The sequence below is a fragment of the Amia ocellicauda genome, chromosome 20 (genome assembly GCF_036373705.1).
Source record: "Amia ocellicauda isolate fAmiCal2 chromosome 20, fAmiCal2.hap1, whole genome shotgun sequence".
Taxonomy (NCBI): Eukaryota; Metazoa; Chordata; class Actinopteri; order Amiiformes; family Amiidae; genus Amia; species Amia ocellicauda.
The window spans coordinates 13,756,232-13,777,470 of NC_089869.1; the positions used below are offsets into that span (position 1 = coordinate 13,756,232).

At 40.9% G+C, this 21,239-nt stretch overlaps 1 protein-coding gene across 4 annotated transcripts; it reads right to left on the minus strand.

The window, feature by feature from the left end:
- Nucleotides 1-57: 57 nt before the first annotated feature.
- On the minus strand, nt 58-20,927 carry rufy2 (RUN and FYVE domain containing 2). 4 transcript variants are annotated; one of them, XM_066693387.1, is made up of 20 exons: nt 20,814-20,927; nt 19,811-19,880; nt 19,402-19,547; nt 14,074-14,247; nt 13,561-13,678; nt 12,607-12,708; nt 11,525-11,648; nt 9,346-9,410; nt 7,659-7,724; nt 7,464-7,533; nt 6,959-7,060; nt 5,676-5,792; nt 5,005-5,205; nt 4,510-4,607; nt 2,100-2,219; nt 1,449-1,578; nt 905-999; nt 749-797; nt 585-665; nt 58-474 (listed from the first exon to the last, which is right to left on the minus strand). In XM_066693387.1, the coding sequence occupies exons 3-20, from the start codon at nt 19,475-19,477 to the stop codon at nt 331-333; spliced, it is 1,932 nt and encodes a 643-aa protein (XP_066549484.1). In that variant the 5' UTR covers nt 19,478-19,547; nt 19,811-19,880; nt 20,814-20,927; the 3' UTR covers nt 58-330. The 4 variants fall into 4 exon arrangements, with proteins under 4 accessions (XP_066549484.1, XP_066549483.1, XP_066549482.1 ...); XM_066693386.1 differs by lacking the exon at nt 19,811-19,880; XM_066693385.1 differs by lacking the exons at nt 19,402-19,547; nt 19,811-19,880; nt 20,814-20,927 and adding an exon at nt 17,578-18,118 and having other exon boundaries at nt 5,005-5,172.
- Between the last annotated feature and the right edge of the window lie 312 nt (nt 20,928-21,239).

The window sequence follows — 21,239 nt, forward strand, 5'->3', positions numbered from 1 at the left end:
TAAACCCAGTGGACCACAGCCTAGACACTAAGGGACATTCCAAGTAAAGCACACTGGTTTGCTTGAATCCATTTATAAGCATGTTGTGTATGTATACATTTTAGAAACAATTTGTGCTGTTGAGGAATTCAAAGCTTCTCTAATGAGGCACATGTGAATCAGACCATTTAGTCCAGAGGGTTTTCTCATCCTAAACCCTGCAGCAGCCACACGAGATCAGCTTTGTCACCCAGTTTCTCAAAACCTCTTGAATGTTCTTCACACCACCAAAATACAATTTGGTTACATAGTGCCCCAGTCCAGCCAAGCTGTAGAGGCAGTGCGTGTCAGTCACGTGCAGTTGGAGGAGCAGCGCTGCAGCAGGAGCGCATGGCAGGTGTCACACACACGCACGGGCTTCGGCGAGGCGGGGAGAGGAAGCTCGTTGTCCGAACAGGCATTGCAGAAGATCTCCCCACAGTTCCTGCAGTGGTGCTGGAGGACGACAATCAAAACTGAGTGAGTATTCATCAGGAGAGACTTTAGTGTCAGTAGAACAGAGGGAAGCAAATGATCACTAAAGCACATTGAAAGGTGATCCTCACTTTCCTCCGGGAGATGGAGAACTCCTTCTCGCAGAGTTTACACTGGGTGGCATCTTTGTCTTTCAGCCACACTTGGCCACCCTGTAAAAGGCATTGAGACACAGTCAACTACTCCTTTGCTGCAGTAATCAAGCCCTTCACAAATCTAAATTTCCCATACAGACCTGGAGTGCTTTATTGGCTTCTTTTATGTCTTCAATTTTTAACTTTGATCTACAAAATAGAAAAGAAACATCATGCACAACATTCTCCATTGTGGAGCAGGTGAAGCTGGTTGGATGTGAACCAGCAGTGGACAGGTGAAGAATGAATGACTGTACTCGCTGAGTTTGCAGCCCAGCTCCTGCAGAGCCTGCTCCTGCTCTTCACAGATCCGCTTCAGTTGTCCGTTTTCATCTTGCAATCTGTGAAATTCCTGACAAAGAGAAATTGTGACTTAGGACACTGTAAAAAGTGAATGATGCATCAATCTCAATGGAGCATTGTGCTGCAGACCTTTAGGTATGTCACCAATTACCCCTGCCATTGGTGCATTGGTTCCATAAAAAGCTCCAATCTCCCTTAAATGAAATGAATGAAACTAAAGCAGCTTACAAAGAATGAGCCATTCAACTGACTAAATGTTAGAGATGCATGTGAGTGACTAGATCAAATAATGTCTTTTCAAACTGTTTGAGTGTGATTACAAGAAATTCACTTCAATGTGACATATCTACTTTTGTGACTGATCATTCAATGTGGCCTAACGCCCAGAATCTTCCATGGTCAAACAGATACATGTAACCCAAGCGTTCCTTTATGCCTCCCTCTACTGTAGACAGACAAATGTGGATAAAAGTGCTGTAATAATGGAAGCACCGTTACCTTTTTCAGACCATTAATTTGCTGAGCCTCAGTGCTGAGCTGGGATATGGTCTCTCTCTCTCTCCCCAGGTCTTCTTGTAGCGTCTGCCTCCATTCTTTTTCTATTTTTAAGTCTGTTTCCAGCTGGAGTCTGTCTCGGCAGAAACAATGACATTGATCAGAAAAGGGGATTTTCTGCAGCTATGTACAGGTCTCTGACAATACTAAAAAGACAGCTGTTTAGAGCAGCCAAAACAGTTACTCCATACAGAGAATCATATCATTAATTTGTTTAAACCAAGCTTGTTCATGATAACCCATTCATTATTACTTAAATGGCTCATTAATGTTGCAAATACATTAAATAAAAAACTGTAGCTCAGGGCACAGAAAATGCTTTCTGTTGTCTGCTTACATGGCAATAGGAACAATGCGAGTGCACTGTAGTTCAACAGCAATACATATATTCTATCCGACAGATCACCACATTGACAGGGACAGCCCACCTGCTACCGTGGTCAACCAACACCACTTACTAGTTCTCCATTGAGGTCGTCTAATCACGTGTTCAGCCGTCTTGCTAAATTAAAGAGATTAAGGCCCAAAGAACAAGGTGACAAAAGAGGAACACCTCCTACAGGCCTCAGCGCTCGACCTTGCGGTTGTACTTACAGCTGCTTCTCTCTCTGGGAGATCTGCCTCTGTAAGCTGTCCGCTTTATTGGCAAAATCCTGTTTGAACTTCCTGGCCCCTTCCTCTGCACTCGAGCGATCCTTCTCGGCCTGCTGCAATCTGGTGTAATTCAAACCAACTGGGTAAAACTGAGGCTACAACTACAGGGGGCATAAGAGTGCAACAGAAAGGACGAGCAAAAGTAAAAGAGCAAAGCACAAACATCTAAAAGCAAACAAAGACAAAAGGAAACAAAACAAAAAGTGTAGGGGACACGGTGGAGGCGTGGCAGAGGGCACGGGCGAGGGGTGAGGGAGAACCGTTCACTCCGACGATGGACAAAGATCCTCACAACGTCAGCGATCCGCTCTCACGCAGAATAACGCACACCATGGACAAGTGGGGATATTTCCAAACATCTACTTTTATTTATTCAGCTGATGTTAAAAGACAGGATATACTTTTCTCTCTCTCTCTCTAAGAGGTGATGTTCTACCTTAAAGTTAGATTTCTCTTATTACAACAATTAGGGCATATTTGTCTTTCCTATAAAAGATTTTACAAAGCTTGTCTTACAAAATGAAAAACAAAAACTAAAACCAAGAAAAAATTCACTATTAATATTTGTATTTTTTATAATTGATACTGCATTTCTCTTAAATACTGTCTAATATGTACAAAGCATGGGGGTCCACACTCCAGGAGCTCAGAAAGAAATGTCTTTCACTAGCTTGTACTGGTGTTCAGTATCGCTGCTGGCACACTTCACAAATGACATTGCAAGAGTTCGCGTCTGGCTCAGCAAATCTTTGTCACTATAGCAATATTGTGGGTCAGAGAACCAAACGAGATGACAAAACAACAACACAAACAAACACATCCAGGGAAATAGAAAGGCGTTGGAGATGTAAAAATGTGTGATTTGTTTTCAAAAATGGAGATAAGAAAGGAAAACAGAAGAACAAAAAGGGAAAGAGGATGTCAATATCAGTGAATATTCATGTTACTAAAAGCCTTAAAAAATTGTTAAGCAACGCATTAGTAAAGAAATTACAAACAGATGGCATCATAAACTAACAGAAGAGAGGGGGAGGGGTCCATGTTGACAGAAACATGACTGGGCTATGAATGCTCTGTAACACAGCCGAGCAACACAGAGTGAACACGGACAGGTTGGATAACTGACATATTTATCACTTTTTCTGGAAACAGAGAGCCAGCCCAGTCTTTTTCTCTAATCATCACAAGGAGTGGAAGAAAGCAAAGGCTATAAAGAAAACTGCAATAATACAACAACCGGTCTGGTTTGCAAAGTGGCGTCAGACCACTGCAGTCTCAGCTGTAGTTAAACACGAGAGGGGATAAGATCAAAGCGCTGGCCGTTAATGTGGTTTATGTATTATTTTAATGGATCTATTACCATTATTCAAAAATAAATAAATCTTAATCCAATCTTGGCCTCCTGGCATAATATTTAAGTACACTACACTGTATACTATGTTGGATACCATCTAGCTAGGGGCTCCAGAACAACTTGTTCAACTGACCACGCCCAAGCATTCAGACATCATTTAAGAAAGAACTGCTCACAATTTGGCACAGACGGAATGCATAATGTTTTGGGAATTCGTTAGCAAGCAGGAGGGCTTCAGACAAAAATCACTTTGGCCCGACGGTCTTTATCCAACTCTGCTTACAGAAATTGACAAAGCCGTACAAAAGCCATTTACACTTGGTTACCCATTCGTGACAAAGAAATGGTAGCAGTAATAGTCAGTGTGGCGTTACACAAGACAAACTAACCAACTATCTAGACTTCTTTGAAGGTGCAGCTGCTAAAATGGAGAAGAACAGGAGCAATGGAACACAACCCACATATACAGCCTCGGGGGTTCAGCACTCATGTTCAGTGACTTACAGGCACACAACAGACAAGCCATTTGAGTGCGATTGTATGAGAGCAAAACACAATCATGTCAAGGAGAAAACAAAAAGGTCTTTTGTATTTTAAAGCAGCAATCTAACATGAAAGAAAAGTCACTTTCTAATGCAGTAAACATGGTTATCACAGGGTGCATCAAATCACAATGCATTATAAATGTAATACAGCTTACAAACACAAAAGGCATAGCATGAAGAAAGAAAATACAGGTTAAATCATACTTTTCATTACGATATTCACTGATACACAAGGCATAGCAAACAGGTTTTTACACCAGAGTGCCATTTAAGACACCTAGGTGCAATAGAATACCTGTGAAAGTCCTGGAATACAATCACAATGAACAATGTGACTGTTCTAGCTTACAAAAGGGGAAATGTTGTGAGGGACAAGGAACTCATTTTTTATCATGGTTTCAAAAAGCGTCTCATCCAAATGACTATAAAAAGTAATGATCACATACTGTACCTTTGTTCTAGCTGTTTCATGGTTGCCGTAATCTGATTGGTCTTCTCCTCCAACCTGCTGATGATGTCATTCTTCTGTTTCAAGTTGTCATCAGAGCGCTGCAGAGACACCAGAAAGCACTCAGCCACACTCTGCTTACCTGTTTGGGACTCATTTGTTTCCTACACCACTGATGAATACATTCATTCCATCACTCTTAATTCCAAGTGGATTTTACAAAAAAAAAACGATTTTCAAGGAAACCCATTTTGATGGTCAGGTTAAATCTAGGAGCAGTCCTTATATTATCATCAGAGTACAATGGATGGATTTATACATAAACAAAGAGATGATTATTGTCCTTCAATTACTAGTCTACATCTTATTAATAAAAGCAACATTCAAATTAATCTACCAGGCTTAAGTTGGTGATCAAGCAATACAAGTCAACCAACAAGAATGATGGGAACTGGGGGGGTGGGGAATGGACGTCAGGCAGTGCTGAGGACAGGGTACCTGCATTTTTTGGTACATCTCCACATTGATGGCCTTGACCTCATCCAGCTGGTGCCGCAGGCCGATGAGCGTGTCCTGCTTCTCGTGGATGTCTTTCTCCAGCAGCTTCATGGCCAGCTCCATCTCATGCTTCATGCTGACCTGCACCACCAGTTCGTTCTCCACGTCCTGCAAGGACACAGCTTCACCGTCTGAGTCTGCCTGCACCCCCCACCCCACAGACAAAAGCCCACAACTGGCTAAGCATTGCGACTGCCACACAGCACACATTTCAAAAGTGGCCAAAGAGAGGGACAGTTTGCAGTCACTTGGCATTCATGCAGTCTATGATTTGATTTTCCTCTTTGGTAGATACGGGTGAGCTTTCCAAAAACAATGCAATAAAAAACAGCATGTGCATCAATACTGTAGAGAGAATACAGTCTTCTCAGGGGTAGTTCAAGGAAAATATCAGACTCAAGACTAAATAAAACAAAACAAAAACAAATGACAAGAATGTTACCCAACCAGTTGCAGCAACATGTGGGGATGCGAAATACTATTACATTTCAAACTAATTAAACCTTTTTGTGCATTACTAAATTGTTCTGCATTGTAGTGAATCATCATTCCAGAGAATAAGCTGCAGTTCTGTCACTCTCCAGGGGAAATAAAGTGGCAAATACACTCACCTGTCTTAGCTGGCACTCCTCCCGCAGCTGTCTCCGCGCCTCATTGTACATCTCGTCGACTCCTTGTCTCGACTGCTTGTAGGTATCGAGTTCCACATCGACATCCCCTTGAGTGACCTGCGTTCGCACCCAACAGCAGAGAGACGCTCACAATCTGACATGTCTAGGCCCCTATATGCGTCTTTGTGCAAACGGACAAGGAGAGCAGGCCTATTGTGTTCAGTGAAGGCAGACATTTACAGTCACACCTGCATGCCCACAACCAGTTAGCTGAGAATTGTGTAACCGACTTCCTCCCAGTCAACCCTTGCAGAGCTCATGAAAGGAATGATCCTCAAATGAACAGGTTTAATGGCTAGACTGAAATAATCAGTATGTATTGTATACATGCTTTACTGAGATATGCAATCCTCCCCCAGTCTGCACTAAATGGTTCTCATTATTCCAGATTGAAACCTGCAGGAGAAATAACTCAACGGAATTAAATTGATGCTTCCGTCTGACGTCATTATATCTGAGCCTGAATGGAGCCTTCCTGCTGCAGATGGAAAATGTACATCTTGCTCATCTTACAGCCAGCGCCACGAAAGCCTAATAACTCCCACACTGCACTCCCCTTGCCCTGTCATAGCTGCATAATCATGTAGACAGGCACACTTAATCTAGTGCCAGCATACATACAGTGCCAATCCAAATATATCCTGGATACGGTGCAATTAAAGTGAATTAGTCAGAGAACACAGGTGCATTCTGTCTTTCTGAGCACTGTACATTTAGAAATGCACAACACCATTTTTGACAGATGTGCTATCGATAGATACAATATTGAGTGTGCTACAGTTTGATTGTTACTTCTTCTTCACCAAACAGTGAATATATATATATATATATATATATATATATATATAGACAGTGAAAAACAGTTACCTTTTACTATTCAATATGCCTGTCACCTCCTTATCTTTCAGTTTAGGACTGAAATGTTAAAATGAAATTGCACCTGTTATACCACACTAAATAATAATCCGAAATACCCAAGGTGTCAATTACAGGATTATAAATGCTGGCGTTGTATTTTTACTACCGATAACCTCAGAGAACAGGTAGCTATTGTAACTCGGACATGTGTACACCTGATTTATTCAGGAACTGACATTTGTTTTAAGGTAGTAACTGCTTCATGATTTCTGTGGGTTCAGTATACTTCAAATTCCCAACAATAATCTGAATTCATGTAAAACACCCATGGGATTGTAAACCGTGCAGGAGGGACTGTGACATACCCGGAGCTGCTGCTGCGCCTTCATTATGATGAGAGAGTTCTCATTTCTGAGCTGATGGTTTTCTTCCTGTAGTTTGATTATGTTGTTTTTCGCTATTGCCAGCTAGAAGAGAGTCAACACTGTTACTGTAAACTCCACGTCAATATGAAGCATATTTTGGATAGGCTAGGACTATACCCTACATTTATGGTTGTATTTTTACAGTATTGCCTTTCATATTTTTAATTTGGTCTTAAAAACTTCAGAAAATCCCTTGTCTATCCATATCCAGTTTCATTACTCACTTCCTCATGAGAGGAACAGAAGCCAGTCACTCAAAGCTATAAAAAACACACCAGCTGTTAAAAGACACTGACTACTGTCATTGAAAGAGTTTGCAAATACCCATTCACGATAGCAATTTATTCAACATTGTTTTGTTATTAAATGTTATACAAATTTAGTTTTGTCACATATGATTTTGACTATTACACCCACTTTTGTGTAATATACAGGAAGCCCTTACCTCTTCTATGAGTTTAGTGTTTGATTTTTCCAGGGAGTCAACACGGCCCTGCAGGCTTTGAACTGTGGAGCTAAATGACAACAGAGACAAAGACACTATTATTGCAATGCAAAAGCCAGAGTCTTCAGCAACGTGTTACACTGTGAGAGGACAAAAAAACCCACATATGACTGATGGGCTGAGCACAGTGCTTACTTCAATTGTCTGTTCAGTTCTTCTACATAGTTCTTCTGGTCCAAAATTACAGTTATATGACCATTTCTACAAATGAGAACAAGAGAATATTGTATAAACAACACATATAATGACCAATAATATATTGCCAAGCGTCATATATTCTCAGACCTGCCAACCCTGTACATTTATTTTTTTTGAGTATCACATCAGCGGTGTAAGCTAGACACAACATTCCTCAACCTGTCCACCACAAAACAATCCAGTATGCATATACTTCAACAACTCCTTCATTACTTTGTGTTTACATTAACCTGGTGTCCTGGTATCGGGATAATGCTCCCTGATAGGCTTTTTCTCAATATAAAATGCATGAAAATTAGTAATACATAAAAACAGAGCATCTGTAGCTACCTGAAAACATAAGTATATGTAGCTCATTGCTGTTTACTTTAGCTTTCGATACAAAAAGACAACATTTAATGAATAAATAAAGTGAACAGCAGCACAGTCAATGAATAATACCTAAAATAATGCTCTTTTTCTCTAGCTAACCTTGCTATGTCGTGCATGGCTGCAAGAAGGCATCACACGTTAGGTTTGTTTCCAAAGAGAGAGTGGAAAGTCAGAAGGTCTGAAGAGGAGTGCCAAAGGCGCTACCGCTTAGGCCAGGGGAATGGAGGCTGCCAATTATATAAAATAGGTAGTGAACCTAATCATAAATCAGTTCCAGAGCTTCATTCTGCGGTTGGTGCTTTAATATTCAGTAATTTTACACAAGTAATTACGGTAAGTCCTGTGTTCAGTATTCTAGTACTCCAGGTACACGTGTAATTACCTGTTTTGAGGGAGACACAGCGGTTACTGTTGAGAAGGAGTAATATGGGAGACAATAGATGGTGTTATAGTCACCTCTTGTCGGATTAACAGGTGCTCGTAATGAAATCATCTCTCAGCTGTGTGATAACGTGTTTACAGTTCATATACGCGTTGGCGGTTTACTCGAATCGTCTCGATGGTTGAGCCGACGCTTCTGCTTCAACACGCGTCTCGACTTACGCGCTATCGACTGTGTCTCCGGTCTCGGACCCAGTTTTTGGACGCGACTTCTGGGGACACTGTGCCTGAAATGCACTCTGCATCGCTGCCTCTGTGCCTGCGCCGCCCCTCACACACACGTACACATGAGATACTGTCGGTCCTCGTCGACCCCCACTTCCTAATTTTTTAATCAGTTGCCAAATGTACTGCAAGTGATTAAGTGCTTCATAATGTATCGACATTGAGATGCTTTATTTCACTTGTAGCAAATATACATTCAGACAAGACCATTAGTGCTCGACTTGCATCCCAGCCTGGCATCTCTGCGCCGGCGCGGCCCGAGACTGATGTCAGAGCCGCGCAGTGCAGCCTATTGATTGGCAGAGAGCGGGGCGGGGGCGAGATATTGTCCTTCTAACATATTTCCAATGTTTTAATCAATCCTGTTAATAACGCCAAGTGTACAGAACTTCAGCAATATTTCTGTGCACTTTGAAGTCAAAATGCGTACATGCTACTCAAAATGCGTACAGGTTGGCAGGTCTGTATTCTTAAATAAATAATAATTTAACTACATGAGTGCATACATTTGTAATTAAATTGTCACTGTAAAGCATTGCATTTATTGAACAGTAATAATTAATCTAAATCAAGATATATAAATGACCTTTCTTCACTTCTGTAGTCATCAATGTCATTCTTGAGGTACATGGAGAAGTCAATGACTCCAACCTGTGAAGAGTCAAAACCGATACATTATTCACTCTGTACATCAATGCAGGGCATGAAACACCAATTTTAATCATAACTCAAGGCAAATTCACTTTAAAACAGACTGATCACTTTTACAGAGAAGGAACACATTGATTTCTGTCAGGAGTAGGAAAATAAATGATACAAGATAATAAAAAGTACTGCTTCCAGTGAAATTTATTTACTGGAAGTATGACTTCATCTCCAGCAAAATTCATTGGATTTCCAGGAACTACTGTGGTACTGTTCCTGTGTGGTCAAAACCCCATCACCCCCTCTTCACTCCAAGGTGTTGTCAGTATTTTTTTGCAATTAGTCAAGTAATCCATTCTCAAGAGACTGGTAATGTTTTCTGTAAATTGATGTTTATTTATTTATTCATTACATTTATTACATTAAATAATGGATGGGGGGTTCTGGTGTGTGCAGGATGTACCTTGTAGCTCAGAGGTTGCTAGTTTGAGCACCACATAATGTGTAACAGTACGAGCTGCATGTCCTCTGGGCACAAAAGCACTGCTTTAATGTGTTTTCCACGTCACGGTGCAAAAATAAGTACTTGGTTTAACAATGCACATTAAAGAGAACCTTTTGCACTCTGTCTTTATCTTTCCAGGGCAGGTGGATATTACTAATTTTCTATTTTCTACAACAGTCAGAAAAGGGCAAATCACAGATGGAAATACAACAATTTCCATTTTAGTATCATTCTTACTATATCCAGTATGACACACACTGTTTTCAACATTTTTTGTTAATACTAGTAAAATATTCAATTTCAAAGCCGCCGTATTAATTTCTAAACAAGGAACAGTCAAAGGAAAATGTGGAGTATACACTCACCTAATGGATTATTAGGAACACCATACTAATACTGTGTTTGACCCCCTTTCGCCTTCAGAACTGCCTTAATTCTACGTGGCATTGATTCAACAAGGTGCTGAAAGCATTCTTTAGAAATGTTGGCCCATATTGATAGGATAGCATCTTGCAGTTGATGGAGATTTGTGGGATGCACATCCAGGGCACGAAGCTCCCGTTCCATCACATCCCAAAGATGCTCTATTGGGTTGAGATCTGGTGACTGTGGGGGCCAGTTTAGTACAGTGAACTCATGGTCATGTTCAAGAAACCAATTTGAAATGATTCGACCTTTGTGACATGGTGCATTATCCTGCTGGAAGTAGCCATCAGAGGATGGGTACATGGTGGTCATAAAGGGATGGACATGGTCAGAAACAATGCTCAGGTAGGCCGTGGCATTTAAACGATGCCCAATTGGCACTAAGGGGCCTAAAGTGTGCCAAGAAAACATCCCCCACACCATTACACCACCACCACCAGCCTGCACAGTGGTAACAAGGCATGATGGATCCATGTTCTCATTCTGTTTACGCCAAATTCTGACTCTACCATCTGAATGTCTCAACAGAAATCGAGACTCATCAGACCAGGCAACATTTTTCCAGTCTTCAACTGTCCAATTTTAGTGAGCTTGTGCAAATTGTAGCCTCTTTCTCCTATTTGTAGTGGAGATGAGTGGTACCCGGTGGGGTCTTCTGCTGTTGTAGCCCATCCGCCTCAAGGTTGTACGTGTTGTGGCTTCACAAATGCTTTGCTGCATACCTCGGTTGTAACGAGTGGTTATTTCAGTCAAAGTTGCTCTTCTATCAGCTTGAATCAGTCGGCCCATTCTCCTCTGACCTCTAGCATCAACAAGGCATTTTCGCCCACAGGACTGCCGCATACTGGATGTTTTTCCCTTTTCACACCATTCTTTGTAAACCCTAGAAATGGTTGTGCGTGAAAATCCCAGTAACTGAGCAGATTGTGAAATACTAAGAGCGGCCCGTCTGGCACCAACAACCATGCCACGCTCAAAATTGCTTAAATCACCTTTCTTTCCCATTCAGACATTCAGTTTGGAGTTCAGGAGATTGTCTTGACCAGGACCACACCCCTAAATGCATTGAAGCAACTGCCATGTGATTGGTTGGTTAGATAATTGCATTAATGAGAAATTGAACAGGTGTTCCTAATAATCCTTTAGGTGAGTGTATGTTGATACCACAAAAATGATTCAGCATCCTTACCTGTGCATCCAGGTCCTCCCCTTTCACACACAGGTTGGCGTCAATGACATTGAGGCCGACCAGCAGGCCAACAATGACGGCTCCTTCCTCCTCCAGCATCACTGCAGAGCATTCATAAAAATCACTGCAGGAGGAGAGAAAGGAGCACGTTGGTAAACTATTTAATTATGCAAATACCAATTCTTATATAGTGTTTTTCTATACATTTATTAAGGACTGCAACTGTCGTTAAGAGACAATTGCCTCTCAGCTCTTTCAGTTTTAATTTGCTCTGAATGTCTAGCAAACAGTTGGATATTCGACAGGTATTAAGGTAGAGTAAAAAGTGATATCTTTGAATGGACATTTATCACTTTAGATCATTCCACTACACTTTCATCCAATTTGCTTTATATAGGGGAAGAAAACAGGAATCACAAACAGCTTTAATTATATGTACATTGACATAAAAAAAAAAGTGCCTCAAATTAATTCAATGAAATGATGCATAGGTTTTGTATTTTCAGGACTGCAGTGACTGTAGTGGAGAAAGCCTCACTGAAGCTGAATTTGCTGAGATCTGCAGTCAAGAAAATTGCCTGTGGTTGTGTGAACAGAAGGACAACCTAGAAGTATATACTAATGCTTGCTGGCATCTTCCAATATTGAATTAAGGCTAGATAAAAGGATAACACTTGAATTGCCACTCGGTTGGAGCCGTTTGTACAATGTTCGTTTGCTGAACCAGAACAGCAAGACCAAACATGAATAATGGCACTACAAGCCCTGGACATGCTGTAATCTCATCAGGGGAGACACAGTGAATGAAAATTCATGCTCTACAAGGGAGAAAAAACAAATTGTCCAAAGTGGACTGGCCACATATTATGGTCATGTGGCATTATGTGGCTGTCCCTACTGATAAAGATGAGGCCTGCCAGAAATTGCACACCTCATATCTTGAGATCAGTCCAGAGTCCAGCTTAAGAAACTCTACTGCTTAGGGTCAGTGGCTGAAGAGGAGAACGGGTTTACATCCTTCATTGCCTTCAATCTGATTTCTGAGTGGCAAACAATGCAGTAATTGCCAATGCCCATCCTACCCAAGCAGGTCCTTCCTGGTGATGAGACAACGCAGGTAGTCGGCCAGTTTCTTCTGCATGAGAGCCAGGCGTAGCCAGGCCCTCGCCCGCCCCAGCGGGGTCCTGACAGGAAAACAGGAAAACACAACTGCCATCACACCTCCAGACTCTGAGTCAGGCTGCACTGCTATGACATGCATTCAACAAACAAACACACCATGCTCCCTTCTAAGGGCAGCCGGATCTGAATTTAAAAGACAAATCCTGTATTTCCATTAAAAAAAAGATTATTCATCTTGACTCCCTCCCCTTTGTACGGTGGCCCTGAAGTGCAAAATATAAATGCAAAAAGAAAATCGCAACTGCAAAAAGAAACAAGCAATGTTTGTAACATAACCTGCATCAACACTTTAAATCAAGTGTTTCTCTCGTGCACAGAGAGCAGAGAACAGACTCTGACCAATTGCAGTGTTCAGTCCTGTGTGGGCATGCCCATAACAGTGGTGGGCATTGAAATAATGCTGCTGGCGGATAAAGAAACTAAATTAAAAAAAAAAAAAAATGTGTTTCTCATTTTCTTTTTGTGATTTTCTTTTTGCAATTGTGTTTCTTTTTGCGGTTGTGGTTTTCTATTTGTATTTGTGTTTTTCACTTTTGAGGGAAGATTAAACAAATATACCCAAACATGCTTGCTCCCCTGAATCTTCACGGTGTGATGGATTATTTATTTAAATTATTTCTGACACAGCAACACAAGACATGTTCTTAGGATAGAAAAAAAGCTTACAAAAAGTGTGGCTGTGTTGTGCTGAAGACTTACAAAGCTTTAGAAAAGAAAAAGCCACAGGGAAAAAAGAAAAAAGATGTGTGGAGGGGATGGACAGTTGAGTCCCAAAAGCTTTGCAAATAAGGAGAACAATCTACTTTCATTTCCTTAAGACACATCAGTGTGTGTAATGTAGCTGAAGGGCTTACTTGAGGCCGGGCAGATCTCGGACACTGGCTGCAATCTCGCCAGCCTCTGGACACAGCTTCTCCACCAGCTCCAGAGGACCCCACAGAGACTTGTTGTAGCCAAGAAAAGACTTCTTCACTGGGAACCAAAAAGAGTGCTGTGAGCTCGGGAGCTTTATTCATTCACCCTGCAATTGCATGCTATAATACATGGAACACAATTTCATTTTGACCAATTTCATTTAATAATTGAGTTTATTAATTAATACAGTTAGATTAACAAAAAACAAGACCCAGCTTTGGTCTCCACTTATGTTTCCAGAGAGCTTGATTAACAAAATGGGGTCTGTTATGTGCAATATTTAAATAAATAAACAGAAGTAGATATTTCTTGGGTTTTCAGCTTGGGTGCAATAAGAGTTTCAATTTGATCATTGTTCAATCCCAAGTCACCCAGTATAAAAAGCATCGAATGTCTTGTTTTTCCCCTAGCACAAATATAGGCTCCCCCAGAGATCCCCGATGTGAAATTACCCTTGAGCCCGTGCTTCAGACAGTGCTCCATGACAACAAAAAACTGCTGCAGTGGGGGGTAGTCCGAATCCAGGGTTCGCCCAAAGCTTAGGGCCGACTCAATCAATCCCTTGATGCTGAGCTTGGCCATGTTCAGCAGGTTGGCTCTCTCCATTGCCATGGGATCTCGCAGAACTGAGAAAAACAAACCATTACAATTCAGGACACCTTTTTTTTCCCCAATTACTCACCAAACAAATTCAAACACATATGATCAAAATGGTTTTCTTTTTTCTTTTTACACAGGACAAGGGAATTATCACACAATTTCAAAAAACTGCATCACCAGTCTATAGCCCTTAATACATTCTACAAAACAGGCCAAACTACTTTCAGTGCTTTTTATTGTTGTTTCAGTAAAAGGTTTTCAAAGTTACCCTATTTGTTCTCCGCTGATATTTTTACATTGTTGGTCTCTGCCTTAATTTAGTTGTATTTAGTATTTAGTTTTCTAACTGCTGGTTATCCATTTACCACCATGAATAATTTCAATCATAAACTCTGCCACGTTGCAAGGTAAACGAATAACCTCCCACTTGACTGAAAGTTAAATCACTGACTTCTCCAAGTACAGCAACTCGAATGGTCAAAAATAAAATGTCACATTTTATTAATTACTTTGATAACGTAACTAGTACGAGTTTTGAGAAACTTATTTTCTGACAGTACCTGAGAAGACAATGTACACCATTAATCACTTCAATATAACCTAAATGTTTGTAATTTGAGATTAGCTTCCATGTTCGTCGCAGGAAGTGGCAGAACATCCATCATGATATTTTATGTAAACATACAGTATGTAGGTAAAGAAGCCCTCCCAGAAGACCTATACACTGAAGCAGCCACATCAGCAAGGGTCTCTGAGGACTCTTTCTATATTAAGAAGAGACCTTTTCAAACTCGTATATTTCTCGTATACTCATACATCGTACTTCCTCACTTTACCTTTATCTTCACCTGAAACAAGGAACAATAGTGTGTGTCAATTTTTGGTCAGAAAACAAGCTGATCAAGAACAGTAGATAAAGGCACAATTATACATAGCCATTGAATAGGCTACATTTGTCAATTAATTAACTCATGTTAGGGGTTAAAGTATATTATGCTTACAGGAAATGGGGACAAAATGAAAACAAAAACAGACTGTTCAGAAGAAAAAGAATAAAGCAATTATTTACAGCCAGCTGCAATTATACACATATTTGCATAAAACAGCCTGTGCAACTGGGTTTCATAAAGTAGGTAAGGCACGGCAAGTTATTTTAGGAAGCAATGCCACGCACAGTGACAGTTGCTTGTTTTGCACTATTTCCGCATGAATAATGCAGCTCTCCTTTTACCACGCAAAACAGGGCTGGGACTGAACAGGGTCTACAGCTCACAATCGGGCGCAAGTGCTTCTACAAGTTCATACAAGAATTCCACCGTTAACACAACATGGTTTACTGCATAATTACATTTCCTTATTCTTTTCTTTATAGCTGTTTATCCTTATCAACATCTAGTACACATTGCTCTGGTATTTAACAATGGGTGTAAAGACCAACATATTTATGGTTAACAAATGCTATCTGAGGAATTTCCAAGTGGCAAAGCCTACTGCACCAACTGATCGTAAGATCCTACATCATGGATTTCCCAACCAAGCTGGAGGTTAACTGGCTTTATTGAATAACAGCGTCTCTAAACTAAGAGATTTGCTGCTTTTGCTCATTAAATCAATACTCTACCACAGAAGATATAGATATACAAAGATACAGCAGTTGTTGGTTAATATTGGAGAATACAATTATTTTTCTCTCTCTCTTAGACAGAGACAAAGATGATACTTGGCTTTCCAAATCTTAGAGGGCAGTAGAAACATGGCACAATTTAACAACAGAGTTCCTATGATACTCAGATGGTAGGAGACCATGGGATAGACATGTTGCTCAGATGGATGAAGAATGAAACCTCTCACAACAAATGTGAAATTTGCACTTGAGCCGTAAACCAATTAATTTCATTTCATTCCATTTTAAACTATACTACGTGAAACTGATTGCATTCATGTATCATTCACTCACACTCTTCTGGCAAACCTGCATGCAATTAAAAAAAAGGCTGCAAATCAGGGAGTGACATTACAATTACTGTCATGCAGGCCAACTGTTTTGACCTGTTCTGTGTAGAGTCTGGGCAATACAGGTCACACTCTCATTGTTACAGTAACCTGTCTGGAGCAGTCTTCTCAGAAGCACTTTGGGCTTGATCTGCTTTCTGCTTTTCTGCAGTAAGTAATAATAATCCAAGCATGAAAGACCAAATGATAGGAAAAGAAAACAAAAATTACTAAAAACTCAGAGAAGAGGAAATAAAGTAGATATGAAGGTCACAGGATCAAGGTGATATAAATGCACACAGACACACGTCTCCCTTCTAGCTCACACCAGCGAATGCCTCCTGAGGCAAAAACAATGACTGTCAAGAGGCACTAAACTCAACCAATTTCTGGATCAGGCCTCACAATACACCTGTGAGGTGCCATCTCTGTACAATGCAAACCACTGGACAACAATCTACTATCATATAAGCCAATATCTGCATAGCCTTCCCCTATACTTCATGTTTAATTTTAATTTTATTTTTAATTTACATTTTCAACATGAGTATACATTTGTCATTACCTTTTCTCAGGATAAGTTCTTAAAAACAATGTGTTTCAATCTTACTACATGGAATTAAATTCAAAACTGGTGTGGAACATATAAGGTACATAACATGCACTACCTCTTGGGTAAACGATGAAGCTATACAAAGTTACATTGTGTTTTCAGGCACATCCCGGGCACACTGATGTAAGCCATGACAGGTTGCATGCACAACGCCTGTAATCGCACCACCTTGTGCAAACCATACAATGTCAGCAAGGCACCGCCGGTACGCTTTTGCTCGGCCGGGCATGTGTGGCTTTGGGGTGGGGTTTATTCTGTCACCACGTGTAATGAAACCTGGACTGATTGTTACCTACAGGCTCAGATACTTAAAGCATAATCAATGCATCATTTCGGAAACCTATCAATTAACGCCTTGCATAACACAATGGATTAATATCACGATATCAAGGTAGTTACTTGGACTGTGTCAAGAACAATTTGCTCGACATCCGGCATCTAGCAAAGGTGCTGGATGTGCCAATGCTCCCACTCCTCCAGATGCATCTAGACTATGTGCCAGAAATAGCCACAGCGAGCAAAATGCACAATTAAAAATGTAAAGCTGCATATTATCAGCTGATCGGATTCGAGATGATCCATGGTTGCCATCATTTTGTTGCTACGTTTATGGAAACAGATGCGCCTGACGCATGGGTACCACGGTCCAGTATCCCACTTTTTAGAGATGACATCATCCTTACAGTAACCCCAGTGCACTGCAAATCAATCAGAGCGGTCTCGCTTGAACACATCCCCCCCACTCACTCACCCTTGGCACCCCAGTCGTCTGAGAAAGGAGAGGTTTTCTGCTCCACTACCTTGGGCAGGACGTGGATGCTTCCCGACAGCGTCTCCGAGGCTTTCCTGGCTAGGGCGAATATGGGAGCCTGCCACCTCCCATCCCCCGCTTTCAAACTAGCGGCGGCCACCCTGTCGCCCGATTTCTCCTCCTGTAACCGGAGGACTCCGAAGACTTGATCTTTCTCCTTGTTGCTTTCTGCTTCTGCTAGAGTGAGATCATGCTCCGCCTGGGTCGCCATCACGCGTGTATTAATATCATATGGTACACAGCTGTCCACGGGCACTGCAACTGTAACAGCAATGCCCAAATAGCAACCCGGTTCGGGCTGAAAACGTCGCCACCGCCAGTCTTTTCTACATGCTTTATTTTCCCCCCAGTTCCTCTTTCGCTTTTATGTCAAATACGGCTCCACTGTATCCCGGCGTACCGTAATCGTGATTTGTTTACAGCGAGCCCTCTCTCAGTGTCGCTGTGCTTGGAGGGGTGGTGTCCAAACGCTCACAAGACACAAAGCACTACGTAATGCTTTAGTGCAGCGGTTGCGCTCCTGGAGATCAGATGTTCGCAGTTGTGCGCGGATCTGCGCTGCTCCACCAATGCGATCGGTGGGATTCCGCAGGTCTGCGCAGAACTGCGGGAATCTGCGCTACCACAACGCCACCAGACACTTCATGATAAAGCATATACACCACCTCCCTCTACCGCTGGGCATGGAGAATTCCCAGTTAATAAAGCATGTACATGTATGATACAATACATTGTATTTATTGTACTTCTTTTTTTTTTTGGTAAAGGTGAATTTAAACACAGCCTCTTTACTGCCCATCTGTGTATTAGCTGTACAATATAACAATCAATTCCTGCATCACATAACATTTAAAGACTTGATCAGACCTTATAAATACTTTAAATTCATATAAAATTACAAATTCAGAATATCTCAGTGTATCCACAGATTGGGTATATTTCAATATGGGAAATGTTCAACATTATCATTTAATGCATATACACAGGTACATATTGCTAGTAATATGACACGAGACCATACATCATGTTTTGATTCAGAATATAATTTTTCATGCTATTTTTAATGAATGAGAATAAAGTATTTAATCATTTTGTGTAACAATATATATACTATAATATATACTGCTTCATTTAGGTATGTCTTTGCTACATTAATACTGTCTCACAGGCAGTTTTAAATGCTTCTTTAATGTGTGTATGTGTGCCTACTTTCGTACCATATTACCCAGCATGCACACCACAAGAATTTCCATTAGAAAACAACAAACTTTGCTTAAATAATGACAATTCAAATTGTTGATACTGTTGATTTAATCTAGAGCTGAAAGAAGTTAAGGCTCACTAGGAGCTGCCCGGCCTCACACTGTTACAGCCTGATTTGTCAAAAAGGAAAAGGGTCCCACCTATTTCAAACAGTCATCCTTGGGAATGTGCTCTCATCCCCTGCCTGTTTACAGCTGCTTGTGATAAGCAAAGATAAAAAGCATCATCAGCAGGGCCTCAGCACTCTGCCTGCCTCTAACAAATCACCACATACCAGACCAGAGACCAGACCCACTGAATTTCACTCACTAATGTCTCACTATTCCTATTCAACTCCCGTTACATACATCTATTTGTATAACTATTGCAATATTTGTATTTAACAACAACAACAAATCATAATAAATACCCAACTCAGATTGATCTCCTGATGCTAAAAATAATATCACACACACAATGAGAAGCATTGTCAGCAGTGGTCTGAGTTTGCATTCGGCTTACCTTGGTTGAGGGTACAGGCCTCCATGCTGTCACTGTGGCTGACTGGCCAGGAGAGAGGATTGTGACGGGAAGACATGGGCGACCAGCTCGTTTCTCAGCAGTGCTCAGCTTATTCCGGAGAGTCTCCTGCCGAGCGCCACCTGCAGCTGAAAAGTCAAAATGCATCAACACAACAGAGCTCATGGGCTTCAGTGTACTCTGGGGTTTGCTCCATGTTGGTTATGGGTTACTCACTAGCGTATTTAGGGATTCTTATTTTTGAATAAATTGAATTATTGTATATTTTGAAAAATAATCTGAATTGATTTAATATTTACTAAGAAATCAATCAAAGGTATTGTTCAACAGTGATTTATCTTAACCGTGGATAATCTTACAGGCAGGAGAAATAATTGTAAGACATCAATACCATGTGTGACACCCATTGGTAGTCATTCAGGCCAGGGCTGGACTCATTTAAATCCCATGGGGGTCAGGCACTGGAGAAAGCCCAGAAAACAATCACATGATTAGCTTCCTCTATTAATGGTATCTAAGCTTGGGTAAACCAGCTGTGTTCTATAGACACATTTACACATACATATAGAAATCATTCATGGGGTTACAATAGGTAGCCCTGCCTGACCTCCCTAGAAGAATTTAAGTTTATCATCATACTTTTTTAATGCAGTAATGTGTTGTTGATCTACCCTTTCTTTTTCTTTCTCTTAATTTTTACCAAACAATCTACTGATAAACAACCCTGTGTTATTATCAACCCTGCCTGTTCCTCTGCCTTGACCCTCAACTATGGCCAGCATGTCTTATAATTGAATCTGCGTACAAACATTCCCCTCAGATTTCCCAAAAGATCTCTTTGTTCGATTCACGACTTCGTTTTGTAATCAAAACACACAATAGCCCTACAGAAAGGAGCATATATTACAGAAATAACCCCAGCTTAAGAGACATGCTTTTTTATTTTATTATCGTTATCATTAGCAGTTCAATGCATTGAAATCAGTTTTCCACTGTATGTTTAAACAAAAATAGTAATAAGAACATAACACAAGTGATATAGTTTATGGAAGACTTTTGCTATTATAGCTCTAAAAACTATTTATTTAATCATATTTTTCTTCTTTCTTTTCTATTCTAGGACCCATAGGTGAAATGTTTACTGAGCTTAAATGCAACATATTTGTCTTTACGTTTTTCAAAACACTGCAAGAAAATATTACAGTCCAAAACCTTTCTTTCGTAATTTTGCTACATATCATACGACTTGACTGCTGCTTGCCATTTGCTAAATCACACTTTGGACTCACTTTCATTCGTATACAACCGCTTAATTCCCCCTTAGTTCTCCCCTGGTTCTTTTGAGCAATGGCTTTCATGCAAGTATTTGATCTCATTTATTTCTTAATTCTTACCTTTGTGTGTCACCGGCTCCTGGCTCAGTTCTGGGGACCGCTGCCACACGCCCTTTTGTCTGTGCCCTGTTCCATTGGCTCTGAGGGGGCTCAGCTGCAGTGTGTGGTCACATGAATAGCAGCCGAGCCTCATTGCGCTGTAATTGAAGACGGCCCAGGGATCTCTCTCACTGGCACAGTGGAGGGGGAGGGGGTAAGAACCTCAAAGGAGGATGACGGGGTCCTGTGGGAGGACCTAGCTCCAGTGAGGAGCCAGCTGTGAGGCAAAGAAAGCTTTGGACAGGATTTAGACATTTTCTTTGTGTTTATATATGTGTATACCGCACTACCCTTGTCACTTTCCTTACTGTGATCATTTAAAATCCTTCATTGAAAGGAGATCCCATTGGGGAGCCAATAAGATCCTTCTATTGTTGATCAGTTCTT

Coding starts and splice junctions, on each gene's coding strand:
- rufy2 (XM_066693384.1), bottom strand. CDS start 17,848: ATGGCGACCCAGGCGGAGCATGATCTCACTCTAGCAGAAGCAGAAAGC. Junction 1,579..2,099: donor TCCCAGAGAGAGAAGCAGCT/GTAAGTACAACC, acceptor CTGCCGAGACAG/ACTCCAGCTGGAAACAGACT. Junction 475..584: donor TCTCCATCTCCCGGAGGAAA/GTGAGGATCACC, acceptor GTCGTCCTCCAG/CACCACTGCAGGAACTGTGG.